Source organism: Tenebrio molitor, chromosome 6 (assembly GCF_963966145.1).
Source record: "Tenebrio molitor chromosome 6, icTenMoli1.1, whole genome shotgun sequence".
Lineage (NCBI taxonomy): Eukaryota > Metazoa > Arthropoda > Insecta > Coleoptera > Tenebrionidae > Tenebrio > Tenebrio molitor.
This window is the reverse complement of record NC_091051.1, coordinates 10700344-10712378: the sequence shown is the minus strand read 5'-3', so window position 1 is coordinate 10712378 and position 12035 is coordinate 10700344. Positions and strand designations below refer to the sequence as shown.

The 12035-nt window shown below is 33.0% G+C and overlaps 1 protein-coding gene across 1 annotated transcript; it reads left to right on the top strand.

Moving 5' to 3' along the window:
- The first annotated feature begins 7755 nt into the window (after positions 1–7755).
- LOC138133491 (aldo-keto reductase family 1 member A1-like) lies at positions 7756–9362 on the top strand. The gene is made up of 5 exons (XM_069051439.1): positions 7756–7914; positions 8052–8426; positions 8651–8898; positions 8962–9198; positions 9252–9362. Exons 1-5 carry the CDS (start codon positions 7843–7845, stop codon positions 9286–9288), a joined length of 969 nt encoding a protein of 322 aa, XP_068907540.1. The 5' UTR covers positions 7756–7842; the 3' UTR covers positions 9289–9362.
- Positions 9363–12035: the final 2673 nt, after the last annotated feature.

Below are 12035 nucleotides of genomic sequence, written 5' to 3'. Positions count from 1 at the left end.
CTTGCTTTTAAATCTATTATTCATGAATTACAAAAAATTTATAAAGGCAATTAATGATAGATTTTTGAGAGGTAGGCAACCAACAAAACGAGTGTCCACAGCAAGTAAATAAAAGCGGCTGATCCATGATAGAAATACGTTTCGATAAAACAAAAAATGAGGTAGCACTCTTGATTTGGTTTCTTGTTGATCACTCTGTATGTATATTACATACCGAGGTGGAAAGTATTCCATTCCTGTCGAGAGAACAATAGTTTACCGAGAGGCTTGCCCTCGAGGTGAATTAGTTCTCGAGACACAGGAATGGTACTTTCGCCGAGGTTTGTATACTATTTTATTCACAATCAACCATTTAATAAAACAAGCAACATTATAATAATAAAAAGTAAATAAAAACCTACTTCTATAATATGTATTATCATTTATTTCGGCAAAATATTAAAACTTAGTAGGCGCGCACGATTAAGATTGTATTAAATTTTAGTTCACAAAAGTCAAACCAAATTGACATTTGCTCAGATTTTTTAACAAACAAAATGTGCGATAGTGAAATACAGTGTAACCCTCTCCAGAATTGCGGGAATCCGCACACCAATTAGCACTCAATCTCTTATCTGAGAAAAGCAAATTACGATACTGAAAAAACGTACGGAGATTTTCACAATTGGTGCGACAGTAGCGCCCTCACAGGTCAGTTATGGGTTTCATTACTAACCGATTACGATTCATTACTGACTCCCTTTTTCACTATTAGTGACCGGTTGAATTGTACGCTGTACGAAAAATTGTACGTTGCTAACCGATTATGAATAAATTTCTTAAGTAATGAACTCTGGAGTAAATTACTAATTTTTCACCAAAAAAGTGTTAAAAATTCAGTTGCATATTTAAAAAATTAAATTCACATTTTGAATTTTAAACATAAAGTTAAACACAGAAAAGAAAATTTTAGTTGTAGTTATTGTATTTTACGAAATGCTGCAAAATTTACATTTTTTACTACCTATTTGAAATTTAAAGGGTGAAGTGCTGAAGCTGAAACTACAGCTTCTTGAAATGCTACTTTTCAAGTTGAAATACTGTCTACGTACTATTGCGGGCAAAAAAAGTGGGACATCAACGTCATTGTCTTGACTTTTAATGTGAAATAACCCTTACCTGATTCTAACCCTACTTTGAATTGATTGACGTTGTCATTAAGTATTGTAGGTTGTAGGGAATGATTGTAAGTAAGCACGTAGTGAATATTTATTTAAAGCAAAGTTCCAATCAAAATCTACCTTTATCAAAAGAAGAGGGCATTTGGAAAGGGAAAATAGGAGTATAAAATAAATTTTTAAACTGTCAGCTGGAATAGTGTCAAAAAAAATGACAATAAAGCTTAAACTACATCGAATTTTTCAAAACTGAGAGAAATTTGATGTCCCACTTTTTTTGCCCGCAATAGTACACGAAATAAAAATATTGTAGATAACTTTTTAAAAACAATACGGAAACAGTAAGGACTTTATAATTAAATTTCTTTCTCGTCCTAACTTTAGCAGAGAAAGCAACAAGGTACCTGATTTGTATTTGCCGACTTGTCAGTAAATTTGCGAAAAACACTCAAAAACCTCATAATAAATCGCGCTTCGATTTCTTATGAAGCGAAGGATTGCACCAAGTCCGAAAAGGTCACTCCTAAACGCTTTGAGAAAAACATTAATGTTTCTGATTTTGCTTTAGATAATAATGAGTTGAAAATTCTCGAGGAAAGCAAGAGTCTGTAATGTTAGTACGGTGTGATCAAGAATGACTGAGTCTGTTGGTAACAATGAAATTTGACAAATTTGAAATTTACCATCAAAGGTTCATTTTTGTAATAGCATAAACATAACCGGTATAACCAAAAATGTTTTTAATGTCGTCTCAAGTTAAAAAATTCAGTCAGTGCGAATTACGAGACAAAAAACACTGTACTTTTCAATTGTTTCATTGCCAACAGACTCAGTCATTGTTGATCATGCTGTAGATATCTATACAGCATTTACGATTGTTTCAAAGTCGGTCAATCTATGAAAATCTGACATTCTAGTTGTGATTTGCCATAATAAATCTATTTTAGGTTATAAGTGAACCAAACAGTGCTGCCAGTTTGCTACATTTTTTAAATAATTGAACGAACGAACGAACGAAACATTACAAATGCAGCGCAGTTCTCGTTAAAGAATATTCTTAATATTTTAAAATGGGTTAATTATTATTGACTAAATTAATGACGGAATTGACAAGGCGAATATTTAAAAACGAAACGTCATTTGACAGAACCTGACGCCAATCTAACAAAAAATATCTTGGCCTGCTGCGTGTTTAAAACAATCGTGAACGGTTAATACCGTGCGATCAACAATAATTTAGATCAAAAAAGGCTTTGAGATTTGGCCATAGATACTCTGGAATGTATGGAAGTATTTGTGGTTGCATATACCTGTTTCGATTTAAATTTGGAAATTTTTGCCGAAACTCCGCCAAACAGGCAACAGCGCTGCTGTATGTCCATTCTTCGTTATTGAAAACACTATTACCTAAGTTAGATTCAATTATGAATATTTTATGTTCTGAAGTAAAAACCATTTTTGCGTTAAAATTTTATTAATAGTGACAGTTGTTTGACGTTTATCAGCTGAATTAGCAAAGATATGAGAAAGAATCTGACATTGTCGAAGTCATAGTCGCTCCTTATCTAAATAATTGTTGATCGCACGGTATAATAAACCGGTAATTTTTTTATAATGTGTATTGCTTCTTTATTTTTACTTTATGTTTTAGAACTGAAAAACATTCAGATTTTCCAACGAAAGAATAAACATTGTAGAAGTTTAACATAATTCTAGAAACCAGAGTAGCTAAGAATGTAGCTAATTTAGCTAACTAATATGTGGTGTAAATTAATAAATTTACATACCTACAGGGTGATTCACATAGTTTCATAAATATTTTAACCAGCGGCAGATTCCGGTCTCAAAAGGCTCTTGACAATAAAATTTTGAGTCATAAGTCAAAAATTGGCAAAAATTACCACATCGGTTTTTTTTCAATATTAGTAAATGCCAGTCTTCGCTTAATTATTCCACTTTACGTCCAATGTATAACAAATGTCATGGATGTCATAACAGAAGCAAACAATTGTTGCTATGGAGAAAATATTGGCATTATAAAGTTCGCTTTAGTTTCATTTTGACAACAACGCCGACAGTTTGTTTCAACGTAAAATATTTTCTTTATCTGCAGTTCTTAAAAGATGGTAGTACAGTCTTCAACATGCTTTATCTTCAAAAATTTTAACCTTAGAAGCTAGACATTTTTGTAAGAGTGTCTAGGGGTTGGATGCCACCACCGGTTGAACTTTGTATGATACTATATGAATCACCCTGTATAATGAATGCTTTTATTTTTCTTTAGTGCAGAGCAAAAATAGTTGCAACAAATATTCTTTCTAATACAAAAAATAACGTTTTTCTGTTTTTTGTGTGTTGCTACTGTACAATATTAAATTTAAATCAAAACTTTGAAGGAAAATGTGTTTTATTATATGTACATATGTATGTATGTATGTAATGAAACAGACATACTTTGTCACTAATAACTAATCTACCATCTGTCTATCTTCTCATCTTACAATTACATTTTTGATTCACATTTTGACTGAATCATATGTAAACCAAAAATATACAGGGTGGTCCCGATATAACCTGCCACAAGAAATCCTGTAATAGGTGACGATGAGTAGAACTCATACACAAAAAATGTTTCTAATAAAAGTCTTTTCGTTTTCGAGATAAAAATAATTGAAAATTTGGTCAAAATTTGCTGTACGCTAATGAGTTAATCGGTTTTAAAAAGGTAATTCTGGTTACTTGGCTGCAATTTCTTTAGCAACGGAACCTGTAACACCCTTGACATTTGTCAAGTTTAATTTTAAATTTGCGAATCCTTCAAAAAGTTATGAAATTCACAAAACAAGAATACGCCGATTTGCATTTACTCTATGGCGAAACACGTGGTAATTCAAGACCGGCAAGGCGACCATACGGCGAGCGTTATCCTGAAGGAGTCCTTCCGTCCCATTGTACTTTTGTGGAGCTATATCTGCATTTATGTGAGGTTGGTTCTGACTGATTCCAATACGATGGCGTCCCCGATCCTCTATTTAACCCCTCTGGATTTTAATTTTTGGGGCCACACGAAATAAATACAAAAGGCCAACTCCAGAAACGCGTAACAGACGCCGCGAACCAGATTCGTAAAAACCCAGAAATGCTGAATTCTGTTTATGAAAATTGGTACCAACGGAAGGTACACAGAACATTTATTATAAAATAATTTTGTTAGGGCCGGTTTTTCAATCGATGATTAACATTTTGATTAGCTAATCATTACTTCTTGATTAATTTCAAATTAATCATGAATAGCGTTTTTCAAACCAAAATTCAATTATGATTAGCTAATTAAAAATTAACTGAAAGTTTATTACGTTGGTATTAACTTTTCTGTCAAATTTGACAACTTGGTGGTTTGTGATTTGTAACAATTTCAAATTTAGGTAATTGTTTACTTTAGCTACTTGTGGACACCCTTAGGGCGTCCTCCTACGTCGTTTCCCACCACTCAAACCTTGTGCAAATGCCCTTGTTTTTCTCTCTTGTTGTGTTTCAAGGTCGCATCAATGATCATTGATCAATGTCTAAAGGGCAAAGAAAATTAATTTGCACAAGGTTTGAGTGGTGGGAAACGATGTAGGAAAACGCCCTGCGGCTGTCTAGCCAGAAAAAACGCGAAAATTCCACAAATAGGTAAAGTAAACAATGACCCAAATTTGTAATTTTGGTTCATCCTAATTTCCGCATTTTCTCCACCTACTGATTGTATTTCTACAGTCTATGCCCCTATAATACAATTAGGAAATCTTGCTATGTTAAAGAGAAATAAGTGAGAACAGAGTCAATTGCTTTTATTGTGCCCTAACAGTTGGGTATCAATCTCTAACCATTTTACCAACGATAATTACATCCATAAAGCAATTGACTCTGTTCTCACTTATTTCTAGAAGTACTATAAAAAACTTTTGTTTACATTCGTTAATTTCATTTCGGTTTGGGGGGATTTTAATATAATTTGGACGCAACGCCGCTAGAGCTCTACTTGTGTACACCACAAGTCTCCAGCCACGCTCCTATTGCATAAAATCGCAGACTAAAAAGCAACTGATTTTGAGGCGATAGACAGTCATTTCTGAAATAAAAATTTTGCTGGTATTTTAACCCCTGAATTTGATGCAGACTACTCCACAACACTCATCGGTTAGTTTGATAGGAAATAGCTTCTTCTATTTCTTCTAACAATCTTTCTACTGTTCGCGAAGACAAACGAAAGCGACTAAAAAAATCTTTTTGGTCCCATTCTTCGAAGTGATTGGGCCTAAAGCATATAGTTTTTGGCCTTCGTGGCTCTTCATCACTACTATAAAGCATTAACGTCATAAATATCATTATTCTTTGCTCATGGTTTTACTATTTTAATAATAAATTTTCAATAAATCGGCAATGTCACTTTTGACGTTAATCATTAAATTCCGATTAATTCACAGAACATCATATGATTAAGTTAATCAAGAATTAACATGAACTTTTTTGTTAATCATAGGTTGAAAAACGGTAACATTGTGTTAATTACAAATTAAACCTTAATCAAAAATTAATCATCAATTGAAAAACCGGCCCTTAGGGGGTTTAATTTGTAATTAACACAATGTTACCGTTTTTCAATTTAGGATTAACAAAAAAGTTCTGTGAATTAATCGGAATTTAATGATTAACGTCAAAAGTGACATTGCCGATTTATTGAAAATTTATTATTAAAATAGTAAAACCATGAGCAAAGAATAATGATTGATGATATTTATGACGTTAATGCTTATAGTAGTGATGAAGAGCCACGAAGGCCAAAAACTATACGCTTTAGGCCCAATCACTTCGAAGAATGGGACCAAAAAAATTTTTTTAGTCGCTTTCGTTTGTCTTCGCGAACAGTAGAAAGATTGTTAGAAGAAATAGAAGAAGCTATTTCCTATCAAACTAATCGATGAGTGTTGTGGAGTAGTCTGCATCAAATTCAGGGGTTAAAATATCAGCAAAATTTTTATTTCAGAAATGACTGTCTATCGCCTCAAAATCAGTTGCTTTTTAGTTTGCGATTTTATGCAATAGGAGCGTGGCTGGAGACTTGTGGTGTACACAAGTCGAGCTCTAGCGGCGTTGCGTCCAAATTATATTAAAATCCCCCCAAACCGAAATGAAATTAACGAATGTAAACAAAAGTTTTTTATAGTACTTCTAGAAATAAGTGAGAACAGAGTCAATTGCTTTATGGATGTAATTATCCTTGGTAAAATGGTTAGAGATTGACACCCAACTGTTAGGGCACAATAAAAGCAATTGACTCTGTTCTTTTATTTCTCTTTAACATAGCAAGATTTCCTAATTGTATTATAGGGGCATAGACTGTAGAAATACAATCAGTAGGTGGAGAAAATGCGGAAATTAGGATGAACCAAAATTACAAATTTGGGTCATTGTTTACTTTACCTATTTGTGGAATTTTCGCGTTTTTTCTGGCTAGACAGCCGCAGGGCGTTCTCCTACATCGTTTCCCACCACTCAAACCTTGTGCAAATTAATTTTCTTTGCCCTTTAGACATTGATCAATGATCATTGATGCGACCTTGAAACACAACAAGAGAGAAAAACAAGGGCATTTGCACAAGGTTTGAGTGGTGGGAAACGACGTAGGAGGACGCCCTAAGGGTGTCCACAAGTAGCTAAAGTAAACAATTACCTAAATTTGAAATTGTTACAAATCACAAACCACCAAGTTGTCAAATTTGACAGAAAAGTTAATACCAACGTAACAAACTTTCAGTTAATTTTTAATTAGCTAATCATAATTGAATTTTGGTTTGAAAAACGCTATCCATGATTAATTTGAAATTAATCAAGAAGTAATGATTAGCTAATCAAAATGTTAATCATCGATTGAAAAACTGGCCCTAAGTCTAGTTTACCTTTCATTAGTTAGTAGATATTCTCAGTTAGAGTTGAAAGTACGAATATGTAAAGTGTAAATAAATTTATTCAATACATTATTTTGGCTATTTAACCACAATTAAGACGATACTCTTATTATACAGTTCTTCCACAATTTTGCACACACTACCTCTACATTTATTTACACCTTGAGGAACACCACTTTATTTATTACTTACTCATTCATCTCAGTCAACAAAATCAGCTTTTGTACCTAAATAAGCTGGTGAATTAACGCACACAGTGTACAGCGTTTTCAATAAATGTCATTAATTTGATTTAGTTTGTCAGATTTATCATAAACGATTCAGGTACCTATATTGCTTAGAAACTGTCATCCTTACAAACACCAACAATTAATTCCTGAGTAGGTACATATTTTTGTGGTCAGCAGCGTCGAATGCGTGTGGATAGGGGTTAATTTATCCTCATTATTTTGGTCCTAATGAAAAGGGGTTTTTTGGACTTGTTAGATCCTTCTAATGACCCAGAATTTTTTTGGCAGGTTATATCGGGACCACCTGTATAATTATCAAAAAATTTGCAGAATCATACCTCAGTTAAAAGCAGGTATATGTTACGATAAAATAATACCTACGTTGCACAACACAAAAGTATAGGAGCGTGCGCAAAATAGAGATAACATAAATGTGTATAAATATCCGAAATGAAACATCAAATTTAATTGTGTCAAGAATTTCTAATTAAAAACATCACTAAAATGGCAGCAAAAATATTTTTCAATTTACCTGGAGGTTTGAAGATGCCTGCCTTGGGTTTCGGTACTTTCGATGTAAGTCTCGCGCATGCAAAATTTCCTTTGATATAATCAAAAATTAAGTTGGCAGTTTGTCAACTGAAAATTATAATAATATAATGTAAAACCAGAAGTCTTCAAAACTTATATGCTGTTTAATTTGTTATTTCCAGTCGAACGATGAAACTGAAGTTACAGTTTCCTTAAATACTGCTCTTGAAGCTGGTTATCGTCATATAGACACTGCCTACGTCTACCAAAACGAAAAAATTATTGGGAACGTCTTGAAACAATGGTTTGCGTCTGGCAAACTGAAAAGAGAGGATATATTCATTACGACTAAACTTCCGCCGCAGGGTGTACATCCAGATAGAGTCGAACTTTTTATGAAAAAGTCGCTAGAAAATTTACAACTAGATTATGTTGACTTGTATTTGATACATTTACCCATTGGATTTAAATACGACGAAAGTGCAGGTCGAGTAAAGGTAAACGAAAAAGGAGAGATCCAGTTTGAGGGTAAAACAGACCATGCTGCTGTTTGGAGGGTAAGCAGAAATCTTGAGCATGATATTTGATTTTCAGGCTTTTGGAGTTGTTAACTATTTAAACAAAGTTTTCAAACGTATACTCATTTATGAATTAATTAATTATCAACAATCAGCATATTCCCATTTCATAGAATTTCTTAGTTAAAGACTTCGTAATTTCAGTGAAATCTAGTTATTTTACTGACGTTATGTGGATTATACAGTTGTTTGTTTTATTTTAGAAAATGGAAGAACAAGTGGACGCTGGTCGAGCGAAGACAATTGGATTATCTAATTACAACATCTCCCAAATAGAAACAGTTCTAAAAACTGCCAGAATCAAACCTGCAAATTTACAAGTTGAAAATCATGTTTATCTACAGCAGACTGCACTAGTTGATTTTTGTCACAAGAACGGTATAACTGTGGTGGCTTTTTCCCCATTAGCCGCACCTGGTCACAACAAATTTGCGGAAAAATTTGGACAAGCGTGAGTACTTTATAGCTTAGTGATTAACTGATTACCATATCTTGTTTGCTTTAATTGTCATAGAGCGAAAGAACTACCTGATATAATCGCGAAGAAACATTCAAAAAGTCCAGCACAAGTCGTTCTTCGATTTCTTATTCAGCGAGAGATTGCAGCAATTCCGAAAAGCATCACTCCTAAACGCATTCAGGAAAATATCAACGTGTTTGATTTTAGTCTTGATGATAACGATATGAAGGAATTAAAAAAACTGGACGTAGGTGAAAAAGCAAGGGTTGTTGATTTTAGCCTGCATAAAGGGTAACATGTCCTTATAATGTGTATTGCAATCTTATTTTTATTTTATTTTTTAGAATCGAAAAACATCCAGATTATAAAGTTAAAGGATGAACATATCAAATACTTCAATATATGTAATTGAATTCTAATTTGTATCTAAACTAATAAATTTCTTAAATAATAAACTTTGTAGTAAATAACTCCCATTTAACCAAAACTATCGGGGGTTTTTTTAAATTGCACATCGTAGTAGGCGTTGAAGAGTCGATGTGAACGCACCACTCGTGTAAAACGTCAGATTTAAATAGCTGATCCGTAATCCCTAACTCGTATAGTGCATTCACAATCGACTCTTCAATGCCTACTATGAGGTGAAATTTAAAAAAACACCCGATGCATGGAAAACACAAACAGTTTAAATCGATGTTGGAAAAAATATACAGGGTGATTCTGAAATAAGTTTGGAAAAAAAACCGGTAATTGATGATGATGAAAAGAAGTCACAGACAAAAAAAAAATTCTTATAAAAGTTTTTTCGTTTTCGAGATACAAATGATTGAAAATTTGGTCAAAATTGCTAGTACGCTGCTGAGTTAAAGGTGATTACCTGATTATCTTGGTAGTTTAGCAACAATAATAATCAAAGGTGTCCTTCAGTCACAAACGTAACCTAACTCCTCTCGATCATTTCCATAGAAACATTTACAAAGCAGTGTGCTTGCACCTACGACTTTATTCTGGAGTTGATGTAACAATGGTTGCTAATGAAGTGAACAAATTCGGACAAATTTTCCCTATTCATAGGCGTTGAAAATACAAGGATATAGGGTAATTTCCATCCTTATGATTTCACCTCCAAAAGTCATTGACGCAGAATTATTTTGTGTCAAGGATACTCCACTTTTTTTTTCCAAACTTATTTCAGAATCACCCTGTATGTATTTAGTTTGGCATGTAAAAATAAAGAGTGTATCCATTTGTCAAAATTGACACAGTCACTTACGGTTTGTGTGGGTAAACTTTCCACTAGTGATAATAGTTATTTACATTACCAGATACGTCTAAAATATCTGCATTTTAAATTTCACAAAAATCCGCTGGAAAATAACTGAGTTATTAGGCTCGAAAGTCTTAGCTGAGACACCTTGTATATCCCCAGTGCATGCCAATTACGGGAAAATATTCAAGGATGGCATGCACGAGGGATATATCGAGGACTATTTCCCGAAGAAAATTTTTGAATGAATTACCATCAAGAAATCGAGTTTTGTACTTTCAATAATAACTATAACTATTTATTGTTCAAATACTAATTGTAACTTAAATCAATAACTGCACTTTGATAATTGAAAGCTCGAATGTTTTGAAAATGTCAAAAATATTCACTCTATGCTCATGTACAAATACCTGGGTATTTGCATGGTGCATGAATAGTCGCTGAAATTCGTCCGTTGCTAGGTGATTTCTATACATTAATATGATTGGTTGAAATTTTCTGAGGGAAATAGTCAACAGTAATATCCCAAGTGCATGAAAATAACCGATTAAATTTTGACGTTTTGTCAAAATGTTTTGCTTAGAAATATGTCGAGTAAATTTTCCACGTAACGTAATCTTGGGTGGAAAATTTACGAGAAATATTTCTTTAAGCAAAACGTTGCGACAAAAGACGTCAAAATTTAATCAGGTTATTTTCATGCACGCGGGGTATTCGTGAATTTCGAATTTTAATTGTATTTTTCTTCTTCATACGAATATGTATATATATATATATTCGGAATGATTATTTCCTGAATTATTATGAACAAATAGATTTAATTTTGACACATAGATATTTACCCGGCTAAATTTTGACGATTCAAAATTTAACCGATATAAAAGCCAGAAAAACCATAGCAATTACGGGTTTTTATACAGGGTGTCCAAAAAAAGGCGTACTAACGGTGCACTACGGTGTAGAAGAGACTACCGTAAACGTCAGAAAAATGTTTAAAAAATTCTATTGGACTTATTTGCTGATTTGGCGGTCCTTGAAAGTGGCACTTAACAGGTAAATTATTTTGAAATATATGTATTAAATTGTCAGCTACCTCTAATAGTACATATTATCACAAAGTACAAGATTACTCACTACCAATATCTAATCCTGCACAATAGTGAATTTAGAAGCTTTGGAAATCGAAAAAAATATTTTAAATCCACTACATTGCAAGGTAATGATGTACGAGTACATCTTTGTTTACATTGTATTACCGTTAATAATAAAAATAATAATTAATAATAATTTATATTTTTGGCTGAAATTTTTTTTCCATATTTTTTTCGTGTACATTTAAACATTCTGGATACGGTAGTAAGTATGTAGTTAGTACGCCATTTTTGGGACAGCCTATATGTATGAAGGAAATAATTATTGCAGTAACTCGGCTACACTACGCTTCGCCTCGCTATGCAAACAAATTGCCCGTTAAAACAATTACCACTTTAATTCTAATAACACAATCTACTATTTATAATACATACCGTATGTCCACGGACTGAGTTACAAAGAGGTATGATTGACAAAAACATTTTGAATTTGAATTTCATATTTGAGGATTAAGTCCTGCTTGGCTTGAAACTAATTTTAAGTATTTTTTGATTGTTTCAAATCAAGGAGGCCTTGGTGGTTTAGGAAAACTATCTGTTGTGTATTAACTACGGCAAAACGTCATTAAAAAAAAGTTGTTCATTATGTAAAATCATCGCTCCATGCAAAATTTCAGAAATATCTGCTTACTTTTTTGAAACCGTGTCTGCTTATTGTTTGCAACCCAATTAACTAAATGTTTTCTTATTTTTTTAACATTTAGTATGGA

Coding starts and splice junctions, on each gene's coding strand:
- LOC138133491 (XM_069051439.1), top strand. CDS start 7,843: ATGGCAGCAAAAATATTTTTCAATTTACCTGGAGGTTTGAAGATGCCT. Junction 7,915..8,051: donor TGGGTTTCGGTACTTTCGAT/GTAAGTCTCGCG, acceptor TGTTATTTCCAG/TCGAACGATGAAACTGAAGT. Junction 8,427..8,650: donor ACCATGCTGCTGTTTGGAGG/GTAAGCAGAAAT, acceptor GTTTTATTTTAG/AAAATGGAAGAACAAGTGGA.